This window comes from Sceloporus occidentalis, unplaced genomic scaffold, assembly GCF_023333645.1.
Source record: "Sceloporus occidentalis isolate IW3139 unplaced genomic scaffold, rSceOcc1.0.p SCAF_4, whole genome shotgun sequence".
NCBI classification, from domain to species: domain Eukaryota; kingdom Metazoa; phylum Chordata; class Lepidosauria; order Squamata; family Phrynosomatidae; genus Sceloporus; species Sceloporus occidentalis.
The window spans coordinates 157041914-157056899 of NW_028316984.1; the positions used below are offsets into that span (position 1 = coordinate 157041914).

Here is a 14986-nt window from a genome sequence, read left to right on the forward strand (position 1 = left end):
AGACCCCTAAATCTAGGTAGTTAAATGTCTGAGTTATGGTATCTCACATTGTGTTCATGCAACTATGATGCATACAGAGTTGTACTCAAATATATTTATTTGAGCCTGATATTTTACATCTCCTGATTTCCGTTACATATGTTTCCAAATGCAGGGGATAATATTTTGCACTCCCATTTCAATAGCTGACATTTTACTGTATCTAAATGTACAGTCGCCCCTCCTAATGCACTGATCTGAGATTCGTGCCCTTGAATGTATGTGGAGGGGCAACCTCGGCTACTTGCAATGGCGTGCACGCCCAGTGAGCCTCCATTTTCGCGTGGGGGAGTCTGGAACGTTTCTCCTGCGAAAATGGAAGACCACAACTGTATTATATTACTACAATTTTAAAAGTAGATGTAGACAGTATATGGCTTTATATATTTAGCATAGTAACAATTTTTACCTTATCTATATCTCAATATGTATAACTTCTACTTCTCATCTGGTCAGCCCTCCTGATACCCTTAAGAAAACGGAAGAATGACGAAACCTTGAAAAGTTCTCCATTCACAGAACCTTCTCCCTATTCAACTTGGCAATGCTAGTTGGAGAATTCTGGGAGTTGCAGTTCAAAAGAATAGTTTGTCAACATCTGTGTTCACCTCACAGGTGAACAAGCAGACAGGAGTTGTTGGCTGTATGAGAAACACCCGTCTAGGTTCTTCAGCTGTGCTGGGGCGGATAGAGGGAGAATATAGTGGTGGTTGGGACGTGCAGCATTGGGGCAGTGCTAAGAATTTAACTTGTTGAAGAAACTAGCAGTTATTGATGTAGTTCATTCTACATCCTAAACCTGCCACGCTTTAACTATAAGTTGATATGAACTATAACATACCTTAATTAAGCTGGTAAATGAGATAATTATACCTGCTAATGGTACATATTTTCATGCACTGCTATAATTACATTGGTTCATGCAGATTATTCATTAAGGCTCAGGAAGTTGACTTCACAAAACTCTTCATAGATACATCAGGGGCTGACAGACTTAGCAGAGCAAGGAAATCTATAATTAGAAGTACACAGTTGGGTTAGCTTGGCTGTCTGCTGGATGCATAATGAGGCTTAGAGTCTGGAACCTTGTTTCAGCCTTGAGTTGCACTGACCACGAGTAGGAAGTCTCCAGTGACAAGACTTCCCACAATTAGAAGAGATCCATTGTAGTCCTGACATGCACCAATATATGTGGAAGCAAATAAATAGCAAAGAATGACCTATGCTGAATGTGAGATCTGAATGTAGTCCTAGTATTACCTGTAGTTTGTGAAAGTATAAAAGACAAGCAAAATTATTCAAGTGTTCACTTTTTTTTATGCCAGAGCATTTTGACTAGCCGGGGGGGGGGGGGGAGGGGGAGGGGTTAAAATCATTATTGTTGTTAGTCTTTCACAGAATGGCCATTATATATTTTTTTCTCATTTGGAGCTGAAGCCTTATATTCCACCTATCTATTACAAGACATAGATAAAACAAGGATGAGCAAAATGCAGCCCCCACCATGTGTTGTGGTACTGCAACTCCTAGCATTCTTCACTTTTGGATGTTGATAGGAGTTGCAGTCCAATGACATATAGAGGGGTGCAGTTTGCTCTTGCCTGACCTACATGATCCAGAATATTGGCCAGGAGTGAAGAAGAAGTTTAATCACTGTTGAATAGTGAGATGGAGCTGATACAGCCTTCTTTGTATCCGTGAGCCAAGTATGGGTTTCCTTTGAAAGAAAGCAGAATTCTGAGGTTCCAGGATACTACTATACCACATTTTATGTGGCTATGCCAGCAACCATTTGTGTTACCAAAGCTGATAAGAAAACAATATTGATGATACATAAAGAAGCATCAGTGGGTCACATCTAAACAATCCCAATCATAGTAGCTGTATTTTGCTTTAGTAATACCCATAAATAAAGCTTTACAGAACAATTAGTTAGCTCAAGAGAACATCTTTTTATATACAGTTAAATGTAAGTACAGTGGTACCCCGGGATACGAATGCGCCGCCTTACGAAATTTCCGGGTTACGAAAAAAATTTATTTAAAAAAACTGTTCCGCGTTACGAAAGTTTTTTCGGGTTACGAAAAAACTTTTGGTGCTTTTCGGCGCTATTTCGCACCAAATCGCGGCTTTTCCCCATTAGCGCCTATGGCTTTTCGGCTTGCGAAAGCCTTTCGGGTTACGAAAGCGGCGGCGGAACGAATTATTTTCGTAACCCGGGGTACCACTGTACTTTCATCGTAAAATGAAGAATTTTACAGTCTAACCTTGATTTCCTGGCAACATAGTGATCAGGACTATAGTCACAATTGCAGTGCAACACCGTATCAGTGAGACTTAAAACCATTTCCTGTATAATAGCAGTATGGAACACCCACCCACCCGCCCCCCATATTGTGGACCATAACTCCCATAAACTCATAATATCATTGCCATGCTATCTGGTACTTCAGTCTGAATCATCTAGAGGACCAAATCTCCCCCACCCCTACTATATAACTCAGTAGTGAAGTGAAGTGAAAAGAAAAGGAAAGACTATCCCAGCATATTATAGTCAACACTTTACTCATTGCACAGTATAATGGTTGAATTCTTTTAAAAAGTTGTATACAGTATATTAAAAACATGTTAATGTCCAATTTTTCTTTATTTCTGTGGGAATCCCCCACTGATTAAAAAAGCAGAATATACAATTGTCAACTGTTGGGAGGGAAAATTAATTGAATATGTAACTAGCACTTAATTAAACCAGTAGTTCTCTAATAACAATAACACTTCCTTTCATTTTGACAATTAAATATTTAAACATGTATTTGAATATTGATTAGAATATTACCATATTGGAAATCAGTAGGGAATGAACTGTAGTGCTGAAGAAATAATGCTGTATATGAATAAACGGCAAACTGGAACGCTCCACTGTGGACCTGATTTTTATGTGCATGGAAAGCACTGCTTGTATTCGGTAGGGCTTTGGGCTTTAGATTTGGCATGACAGGATCACGAAGCTCAACACTGTAACACAAACCCCTGCAAAGCCAGCTTGTGGTTCCAAAGTAGAGTAGAGACTATTGGGCTGAAAAGCAAAAAAGAATGCCTAATGATGCATTCAAATCTGACGTGCTTTCCTTTTGTAATCCAAAATAGGTCATCTATGAATTTTTGTTCCAGTTATTGCGTGCTTTCAGCAAACAAGAAAGGAGACTCTCCGCTTTGGTAGATGATCACAAAACAGTGTTCCATCTATTAAAGAAAGAAGTGTATAAAGATAGTAAAAATTTTGGAAAAACTTGTATTTCAAATACTAGTTGTTTTAATGAAATTTGTTTTCAAATGACATCAGTGCTAGTTGAATTAAGGAACATGGACATCATACTGAGCCCTGGAGTTAATTTCTTTTGTTAATACAGGTGATGTTCCACTGCATGTCCATATAAGAGAGACATCTGATGCTGGCAAACCTATTGTAGTTTCACAGCCACAGAGCAATGTGGTGAGTTCAATGTAATAGCTATGTTGAAGGTGGTCAGGAATTGGATTGATTACAAATCCTTGTCTTTTTGCTAACAGAATTTCGACAAATCTCAGTTCTTTTTCACTTTGCTTATCACATGTGGTATCTATTTCTAGATATCTGTTTAATAACTGTTTAGCAATGATTTGAAAGCAATTTAGTTACATTACCTGCATACTAAGAAAGTAAAAGAAATCTGAGATAAGACTCAACAGCTTGATCTTGAATAGTATTCAGTGTATTATTTTGTAGTGGACAGGTAAGTATGTGAATGAAGGGTCAGTTTTACTGACTTTGGGTCCCTTTCTGGGAGAAAAGCAGCCTAGAAACAAAACAAAACAAATAAATATTAAAGATATACAGACTATTGAACCTGCTCATTGGCAGTAAAATGAATTTCTAATATGTGCAATCCAAGTATGAATTTATTATCTCAAAGACTTCCAAATAGGATGGGAAATATGAATGGGTGAATCTGCCAGGGTGGGGTTTGCTTTGTTCATAATTTTTTCAACCTTAGTGTTTTTGTCCCATTTCTTCATCAGTCTGCAGTTTCCACATGGACTACTTCTTATAATATATAAATTTCAAATATGTGCCAAACATATGCACTTCTGCAGTTTTACTTAGTCTAATGCATTTTAGTTTCAATGATAGTTTCATTATATTTCATGTTATATATGTTTTTAGGATATAAGATTTTATCCATCGCTATTTTAATTTTTAAAAGCCATTTTGAGTCACATGGCTAAGCAAAGGGTATTATTATTATTAGTATTTATATAGATAGTTTCTGTGTATTTTTTTTAACAAGGGAACTGTCTTGCAAAATTTTGAAAATTGCCAATATTTATTTAATTTATATCTCATCTTTCTCTCAATATGGGACCCAAGGTGGCTCACAGCGCAGATTGCAACAAAAAACAGCTAAAAATAACTATAATAGAGGTGGTTTGTTTTTTTAAAGAGAAGCTATATGTGATATTGGCATTTCCAAGACTGACTGCACAGTTCTTAGCCTTGGATACTTGCCATTCTCACCTTAGTCCAAGTTCCCCTTCAGAATCCCTCCTTTGATTTGGGGTGTCTGGGTAGTAGCTTTCTGTTCTACAGCCACTCCTTGATTTAGAGTGAAAGAAGACAGTTTGAATTAGAGTTAACAATATAACAAGAGAATTAATGTGTTTTATTATATGCTATAGAAAAATAAATGGTTTAACAAGTTCCAGTTCTAGTTCCAAACATATTGTTGAACTGGAGTTATGTCAGACCTCTCCCTTCAGTCAGGAGCCCTGGTGGCACAGTGGTTAAATGCCTGTACTGCAGCCACTCACTCACAAATCGCAAGGTTGCGAGTTCAATACCACCAAAAGGGGCTCAAACTCGACTCAGGCTTGCATCCTTCCGAGGTCAGTAAAATGAGTACCCAGATTGTTGGGGGCAATTAGCTTACACTTTGTAAACCACTTAGGGATTGCTTAAGTGCACTAATAAGCAGTATAGAAATGGACTTGCTATTGCTATTCAGTCAGTTCAGACAACCAATACTCATTCACTCCCCACTGACTATTCCACCTCTCGACTCCACTTCTCACTCTGTCTCTCTGTGTGTATCTCCTCAGACATACACCTGCTTTTTACACTTTCTGATCACCTGCAGCCCCCGCTCACAGCCATAGAATCATAGAGTTGGAAGAGACCACAAGTGCCATCCATTCCAACCCCCTGTCATGCAGGCACTCTCAATCAAAGCATACCTGACAGATGGCCATCTTGCCTCCTCCAAGGAAGGAGACTCCACTACACTCCGAGGGAAGAGTGTGTTCCACGGTCGAAGAGCCCTTACTGTCAGGAAGTTCCTCCTAAAGTTGAGGTGGAATTTCTTTTCCTGTAGCTTGCATCCATTATTCTGGGTCCTGTTCTCTGGAGCAGCAGAAAACAACCTTGCTCTCTCAATATGACACCCTATCAAATATTTAAACAGGGCTATCATATCACCTCTTAACCTTCTCTTCTCCAGGCTAAACATACCGAGCTCCCTAAGGCATTACTCATAGGGCATGGTTTCCAGACTCTTCACCATTTTAGTTGCTCTCCTTTGGACACGCTCCAGCTTCTCAACATCCTTTTTGAATTGTGGTGCCCAGAACTGGACACAGTAGTCCAGGTGGGGCCTGACCAAAGCAGAATAGTCTTTCTGAACTGTGATTTAGTTGCCTTGAAGTCTGTCTAGCACCTTCTTCACATTATCCTATTTAAAACAGCATAAATTAAAAACAATTTAAGCAACTAGGATAAAAGCACACTCACCTCCATTGAAAGACTCTTCTCCAACAGTTGTTTAACATCCAAAAGCCTGTCTAAATAAATCCTACTGGTATAAAGAGAGCAGAGAAGTGTTTAACCTAGCCTTAGTGGGAGGACGTTCCATATCCTGCAAGCACCGACCAAGATCACTGTCTCCTGTATCCTCACCATACAGCCCTGTGGCAGCGGTGAGACTGAGATATACCCATCTTCCAAATATCTTAAAACGCACATAGCCTCAAAGATAGAGAGGGTCTTTCAGATGTTATGAGCTCATACCATCTTGAACAAGTCACATTCTTTCAACCTTAGAGAAAAGTAATGGCAAATTTCCTCTGAATAAGTCCTGCCAAGAAACTCTGTCATAGAAACTCTGTGATTTCATCTAAAGATGGAAAGAAATGAAAGTAAAAGGCAATATGATAAGGTGTAGCCAGCTACAGTATATAACCCTCTGGAACTGTTTTTTAAAAAAAATCCCAGTCTTTTTCCTACTTTTTTCGAAAGATATTTTTAATAATTGATTTTAATCATTCCCTTGCAAGTCTGAAATCAGTAGCATTTCCTCACTCCAGTTTAACAGAAACATTCTCAACTAGGTTTCCTGACTCACTACACAAGCCAACACTATCTGACCCTATCCTCATGACCTCTATGTTCATCTATTCTTTTCACCACAGGCTAGTCCGTGCGGTCTCTTCCAACTCTATGATTCTATGATTCTAGTCCTATTGCCAAACTGGATCTTCCAGTTCATCTCCATGCACAAAGGCTAGTTTCCAATGCCTTTGTGCACTAATGACCATAGTTAAAACTGAACCTGCAACTTCATTTCCATACACAATGGATTTGTAATTTGAATTGACATCCTCACATACCAATGGCATATATATGTCTGTTCCTGGCTTCCTCTTTACTACATGCATCTGAGGAAGTAGACTGAAGTCTACAAAAGCTTATGCTGTCAACTTCCTTCTTGCAGTTAGTCTCAAAGGTGCTACAAGATCTCTCTACATTCTGATTCCACAGACTAACACGGCTATATCTTTGCATTCACAATTAGTTGTTCTTCTCACAATTCAAATATAGTAAGTGCCAGTTGAAGGGACAGTTCGCCTTATTATTCATTTATAAAATGGAGAGTACAGTGAACATCTCCTTGGTTAAGGGTAGTTTGTTTGTTTATATGCCATGTTTCTCCCAAGCTGGGACCCAAGGTGGTTTACTGTGTGTTGAGCAGCATAACATTTCATGTTTGATTCATGGATATGCCATTTGTTTGAAAATTTAGTAGTTACCTGCATGCAAATAATGGATTACAAAACTACATATTTTGCTGTTTCATTGCTTGAATTTCTCATACAACTGACAAGACAAACTGTTTTGCAATTTTAAGCTGTCCTATACTTATAAAGCTACATCTATGAAATCTATGAAGCTATAGCCAAATGTATTACTTCCTTATTCATTCACAAAACTGCTTTTTTGGGGACTTTGACTCTTGTGATTTTTGTTCTGCTTGCGTTTTGCAAGTGTCTCCAGGAACAGAAATTGTAACAAAGGAAATGACCAAGAGTTAAAACCTGGGGGGTAGGATTGTTCAGCATATAAATCTGTAAAGTTTTAAAACAACACAAACTTGTGCCTGGTTTCTGAGGAAATTGAGGCCCCCAAAGGAGCCTGGCAAGCTTTTTGGTTGTCATTTGTAGTTTATAGATTGAGAGAGTTTCTGCCTTCTGTTTGCTCTGTTTTGTTTCTCTTTGCACTGCAGAGCAGGCCTTTGGCCTCCAAATGATTGGTCAGCAAATTGTCAACATTAAACTGTCAAATTTTTCCTTTGCCAGAGAAAATGCACTCCTTGCTTTGCAGAAAGATGAGCCATGGCAATTCCCATTAGAAACTCCAGAGCAAAAGGAAAGGAAAATATCTCTGAATCAGGCACATACCATTTTAATATGAAAACTGTTCTGAATGATAAATGAGTAGTGTAAATTTCTCCTTTCCATTCTCCCCCATTAAAATGCTCTTGTTTCACTTCAGTTCCTCTTGTGTTGCTTAGTAATGATGGTACAAACAGATGATTCCAGCTTTAGGATCAGATAAATGGCCCATTAAAAAAGAATATGAGAAGGAGAAAAGGTTTAGTATGTGTGCATGATAAGTTTATATAAAGAAATCCAAGCCAGCAGCTTTTTGATGTTTTCTTGTCCGCCTGTCAATGAAGGATGCAATTAGGAAAAGGTATTCTTTAGTAAAAGTCAACAGTCAGTTCTTTCATACACCAGGATCTTATTTTTCTCAAAAACTTGAGGTGATCAACAATGAACAGCTTTCAGGCCGAACAGTCCTTTCTCTGCTTATTCCTTTCACCGACCCTTCTCAGATGGGGAGTTGGTTGGAGCTTTAAGCCAAATAAGAGGCCTTTTGGGGAGAACTGACAGAAGGAGAAGACCCATGAGGTTACAGCCGCTAACATGCTGCCTGCTTCTTTGCTGTCATGTAGAATGAATATGAGAAGAAGGAGACTGTTGTAGTGGCATTTAGTTATTGGAAAGCTGTTAGATTAGTGGACTCTTCATATGAAGCTGCTTTTCCCCAAATCAGATAGATTATTTCATTTGCCTTCCTATTGCTTTCCTAGCTCTACCAATGAACTATTTACCTCTCCATAACCTGCTCTAAAATACCTGAATGGACAAGTTCATAGATAGTAGTTTATCAATAGCTAAGCTACTAGCTAATGTGAGGGGATGCTGAAAAAGTCTCAGCCCAACCAAGACGGGAATGACCTAGAGCCTTGAAACTTACATGCTATTCTACATATTCACTCTGAAGTTTGACAAAATTGGCACACTGTTTCTCAAGTTTCTCTAACCCTTTCAAAAAAAATCTAATGTCTAGTCACTGAAATAGTGCTCTGCTGTTGCTGTCACTTCTGAATCATTCACCTTTTCCACTCCTTCAGACTTTTTTTAAGGTTTGGAAACGGGAAATAGTCAGATGGAGCAAGATCTGGTGAGAAGGGTGGATGGTCTATGCACTCAAACCCCAAATTCTTCAAAACACCCATTGTCTTGCCAGTAGGTGCATTGTCCTGCAAAAAGAGCACACTTTTCTTCAACTTTCCCTCACCATTTTTCTTTCAGTGCCCCCTTTAATCAACACAGCAAGTTAGAGTAGTATTCTGCATTAAATGTTTGGCCCTTCTGAAGATAGTCAGTCATCAGTGTTGAAGACACAATGCAGCAGACAAAATAGGCTAATAGAGCATGCACTACAGGGCTATTGAAGAAATCAATATTGGACGGGATGGAGAGATCCTTCTCAGGAAAGCTTACAAAGTTGTATATGAGGTGCATACTGGACTTCTTTAAAGAAGTCAGTTGGCTTGTTTATGCAGGAAGACTTGTATGTGGGGTGACATTGATGACTATGGCTGCATCAGCACAATCGAAATAATCCAGTTGGACCCCACTTTAACTGCCATGGCTCAATACAGTGAATTCTGCGAATGGTAGTTTGTTGTGGCACCAGAGTAGACCAGTGTGCATGCATCTTATGTTTTTTTGGAAGGCATGGCTTAACAATAACATGTAGTGGTTTTTAAAATCTAAAACTGTGCTGTTGGCCCTCAACCTTCACAGAGGTTAGGGTTCAGGATTCCTGTGAAAATGGAAAAACAACAAATAGTTTAAGGCCCTCTGCATTGCTCCCAGGGTGCCTCCACTGCACCTCTTGTCACCAGCAGGATTGGAGACTCTCCCCCCCCCCCATATAGGATTAAATCAGAAAATTAAGTAGCAAAATGAAATTCAGATGTTATGACCATTAAGTTCAATAATGATTATTCTTTTAAAAGTGCACTTTTAAAGCAGTTTGTTTTGGTTGAGCTTGTTTTAATTGAATAATTTGTTTCTGAATGGCATTTTTTGCACTATAAAAGAATGTGGTTAGAAGCAACTGACTCTGGTTACTAGTCTAACAGTGAACAACTGCCAATAAACTGTTGAAGTTAAAATGTTTAAATTCAAACAGTCATTGTTCCAGTAAGATGGTTGGAAAATGCTCAAGTCCCACTAAACACAATGGATAGTAAAATGGCAGTCCTTATATAAAATGTCAAAATCAAGGTTTCTTTGAATTTTGGGGGCAACATTTTCAAGCCATAGATGCTTTACTCCATGGGTAAAGAATCTGTGGGTACAGAGGTCTGACTGTAACAATCACCAGACTTTTTAAAAAAATAATAATAATATGAATAATGAATTTTAAAAAAACCAGGAGTGTTTTTTTTTATAAAGTCATTTATAAAACAACAACCTGGCTTAAACCAGCCAACCCTGGTCATCTGTCTCCAAGCTTTTCTCAGCTCCTCTGTCTCCTAGGGTGACAGCACTGCTGCTGAGAGCTTGTGTTATTATTTTTCCCTTAAGGAGAAGGAAGAGAAAGACAATGATACTAAAGGACATTTTTGCAGCAGAAGGCTGGTGGCAATAGCAGCAGCTTATCCTCCTTATCCTTCCCCTGCAGCCCATGGTGCACATGTTCTACAACCAAGGCAGCTTCTGCCCACCACTCACCCGCCTACTCCCTTGCCTTTTGGCTCGCTTTCCCTCACTGCTCAGGCAGACCCTCCGCCACCCCACTACTTATGGGGTGCATCTGCCCACAGTTTCCTCTGGCTTCTCAGGCCCCCAACAATCATGTTCAGTCAGCATCTAGTGTGAAGTGTGTGGGGTAAGTGGGAATGAAGGCAAAGGGCTGCTAGATGTTACTGCTTCTGCAAATGCCTCCCCCTTTCCCATTGCCCCTCACTCTAGCTGGCTTTAGCATCATTGCGGGGAGGGAGGAAAACTGGGATAAAGGCAAAGAGGCATTGGATAATTGTTGATTTGGCAAGTGCCTCCTTCTTCCCCAACATTCTACTACAGTGGGGCCTTTCCTTACGCGGGGGATCCTTTCCGAACCCCTCCCCAGATAAGGGAAATACCATGTATGCTCAAGCCCCATTGAAAACAATGGGGCTTTTGCATGTGGTGAAGTATGGTGCACGCACCATAGGTGCACATACCATTGCCTTTTGTGGTGCGTGGCTTCAGCGTAAGCTGAAAGCCGCATATGGTGTGCCTGCGTATGACGTGGGCACACTGTACTCTAATTCTAGGTGACTTCAGTTTAACATCGTAATTGGGGACCTGAGAGAGCAGAGGCAGCAGGAGGTGGATGCAGTAAGTGGCAGGGGGTGGAGGGGCTGGCAGAGTGGCACATGGGTTGAGCACAACAAACAGAGCATGCCAGCAAGAGGGAAATCTGCCCCCTGCTGCCTCTGTCTTCTTAGGCCCCTGGCAGTGATGCTAAGCAAGATGATATAGTCCATTGGACTACAACAACAACAACAACAACAACAACAATAATAATAATTTATTTCTATCCCACTTTTCCGTGATGATCAGAGTGGTGCTGATGATCAGGGTTCAATTCTTCACTCAGCCATGAAAACCCACAGGATGACCTTGGGCAAGCCACACACTCTCAGCCACAGAAAACCTCGTTATAGGCACAGCAATAACAATGCCACCTTGAAATCCCATGTTGGGGGAAAGGCAGGATATAAAATAAATAAATAATTATCTGAACACATCACAAATTTATTCCTAATATTTTCAAGAAGCCATTTTGTGAAGGATATTTGCAAAATACACAAAACCTTAGTAGTGGGTACCTCTGGTTTTTCTTACATTTTTAAAGCTTTTGCTTGTAGAAGGGAAATGTTTAAGAAATTGAACTAAGTTTATGCTGAAGATCAATTGTGAAACATTTTGAATGGTTAGTTCAAATTAATGTGTAGAATCTAAGTCATCATCACAGTTTCATGGTGTCACTGGTCTACAGTACCCTCCCTTCAGAGACTTAACTGATTTTACTTCTCTGTTCTTGTGAACAGCAAACAGTCTCTCCTATTCATAACTCTTTTTGAAGTTTCTTGTCAGTTCCGTTTCCTTTGACTGTGACCTTTTGCAGGCCTCTGCCTATTTCATTCATTCGACCCTGATGATAGCTGTTCATTTAGTCCTGTTTAGTCACTCTTAGCTCCATGATGCCATTTCACTCCAATGCCACTGTTTTGTCCCTCTCCTCACCCACTCTCAGTTGTTGTTCCTTGGACCCTTGTCCTGTAGATAATATAAATCTATTCTCACCACCTCTCCAGGCTGAGATTGTACTTAATAGAAACTGTGTTATTTGTTACCATTGTGCTGCTGACTCTTTCCCGTGTAACTACAATATCTCTAAACATCTCATAACAGCTTGGTCAAGGGATGAAAGCTGGTGATACAAAATCAGGATACGAACTGTTCCTATGTGATTTATATGGTTTCACTCTAGTCTAGAAATTTAACAGGGCCGGGGATTTTTACATATTTTACAGGCTCAAGCTTATTTGAAGATTGCTGCTGAAATTGTGAAAAGGCTGCCACATTCTCCAACTTAAAGCCATCATTTTGAAGAACTCTAACAGAAATGTTGCTGTCTGAAGTGTGGCATAGCATGTAACAGATGAAATTATGTTAAATTATGGAATCATTCAAATGTGTATTTAATGAATAAAATTTTGATTGCATATCATTTTAGTTACATGTTTTTGCCTTCATCTACACTGGAACATAGGAAGCTGCCTTATGCTCAGTCAGACGATTCAGACAGGACTCTTTCGTAGCCATGTCAGGAGCTGCAGGGATTTGAACCTGGGAGCGTCCGTATGCAAGGCCTGTGTTTTATGACTGAGCTGTGGTTCTTAGTTCAACTAGTCTGTTGAACTCAAAATTTTCAGTGCATCATTCAGTACAGTTAAACAAGGAAGGTTTATTTAGAAAGGATTATTCTAGTTTTTTACCATTTTTAACTGATGGATACCAAAATAATCCAGCACATGTTTCTGTTATGTATCTGCCTTCAAGCTAAACATGTTGGATCAGATCAGACAAAATGGCTTCTTCCATCTGTGGGAACCTTCTGATAGAATGGAAGAAGTGTTGATCTTTCCTGATTCTTCCCTTTCCCTCACGGTTGACTATATCACGATCAGATTTACTCCAGAGTGGTGAAAATGCCATAGAAAATGGAGAGAGGTGATACTGGGAGACATTAAAGGAGGAGGCACATCAGCAAAAAACAACACATTCCCTTTTCAGCTGGTAATAACATTCTGAATAGAATTTCATGCAGGTATTGTTCCTACGCCCAGAAACAGCTGGAGTCAACACTTTGAGTTGGACCCAGACTATATTAAATGACACCAGTTTCATTTAAAACCAAGGCATTTGAGTTGTCAATGAGATTTCAGTATCTAATTTAGTATGGGTACAACCCCTGCTCCACTGTAATGACATATAGTGAAATTTCTGGGTTTTGTAGCTGTCAAATATCTGAAAATCATGAGAACAGGATTTTTATGCAGTCTTCTATTTATCAGCTGATGTTTAATCAAAAGATAATTCCTTATTGTAATTGTCTAAGCAGATTGTTTCATGTCCTTGTATCCTGTTGAGCCTAAATAAGCCCAAAATTCAGCAACAAGCTAGTAATTAAAATTAGCTGTATCTGAGATCAGGTTGCTGAGGGAGGAGGTAAGTGATAAAAATTAATTACTGATGACTGCATCTATGAAAATATTCCTACTAGCAAGTAATAGTCCTAAATCTATAACAAAATACCTAATTGTCATTTTCCCCTACCACATGCTAAGAAATCTTTGCCCACATTTTTTTGCTCCCATAAGTTATGCATCATTATTTTTGTGCTGATTGTGCTGGTCACAGAAGGAATCCAGGATCACAAGCTACATAAAGCACAGTGTGTATGTGTGTGTGTGTACGTACGTAAGCACACATACATCTGTATGTGCTGGCATCTCTTCACACAGTTGTATCTTATTATTTCATAGCACTGGATGGTGCTCAAACAACATGACATCCTGGCTCTGATAACACAAAATAAGCAAGGCAGTATTCTACTGAACAAGATATTGTGAATAAATCTACATTTCACACTTCCAATTGAATTCTTGCCACTTCATTCTTTAACATAGGCTAGCTGAATAAAAGAACTTCTCCATGGACTCAAAAGACCAGACATAAACATTGTAATATTAACATGAAGGTTTTTTTTTTTACATTCAAATCAAGTATCCAGTGAGGAAAAGTTGGGCAGAACATCTTTTAGTATGAATGAGTTATTCAGTGGTACAAGGTGTTTCTTCTGTCTTCCCCTGACAGTGCTTCACCAGACAAAGTGCTGAATTTGAAAGCTGTCACAGCACCAACCAGCTGTTGTAATGGAGACGGCACTTGGCCACAATTCGGAAGCATTTTCCAAATTTCAACCTGTGGGACATCAGATCATGAGAACAAAGCTACATACGTCATCCTCTTGTGCTTACTCGTATTTGACTTACTGGAGTTTGGATAAAAATTCTGCCAAATGCATCCATAAAATGTTATAAATTTATCTTTAAAGCTTAATTCACATCTTTATACACTCTAAAGTAATTCACAGCTGTGTAATAATAATAATAATAATAATAATAATAATAATAATAATAATTTGTTTTATTTATATACCGCTATTCCAAAGATCATAGCGGTGAACAGCAAGTAAGCTAATTTTGCCCCCAACAGTCTGGGTACTCATTTTAGCGACCTCGGAAGGATGCAAGCCTGAGTCGAGCTTGGGCCCTTTTGCTGGTCTTGAACTCGCAACCTTGTGGTTTTGAGTGAATGGCTGCAGTACAGGCATTTAACCACTGCGCCACCAGGGCTCCAACTGCACCACCAGGGCATTGATTATAACCTAGATGAGACCTTTAGGACTAAATACCAATAATTTTTTCAGTGCCTGCCTTTAAAATAAAAAAATGCATTAGTTTTTCAAGATCGGAACAATTAGCCTTCCTCCAGCTGCAGTTGCTGTGATCAGTTTGGGCAAAAAATGCCATTTTGGCATGTCTACATAATGCTTATAGCCAGTTCATTTTCACTCCTAAAATCATAACAGAGTTATAATATGGCATGATGTTGATTAATCACCTGTGTTCCCTTTAAGCTTTAATTATGTCATATAATACAT

At 39.2% G+C, this 14986-nt stretch overlaps 1 protein-coding gene across 3 annotated transcripts in view; it reads left to right on the forward strand.

Moving 5' to 3' along the window:
• Positions 1 to 12441, forward strand: part of NUBPL (NUBP iron-sulfur cluster assembly factor, mitochondrial) — an 86003-nt gene extending 73562 nt beyond the window's left edge. For 2 of the 3 annotated variants that reach the window (XM_089523547.1, XM_089523548.1), the window contains exons 10-11: positions 3450 to 3532; positions 12291 to 12441. In XM_089523547.1, coding sequence (XP_089379673.1) covers positions 3450 to 3532; positions 12291 to 12353 — 146 coding nt within the window. In that variant the 3' untranslated portion in view covers positions 12354 to 12441. The remainder of the gene's footprint in view (positions 1 to 3449; positions 3533 to 12290) is intronic. The other variant, XM_089523549.1, reaches the window with a different exon arrangement.
• Positions 12442 to 14986: the final 2545 nt, after the last annotated feature.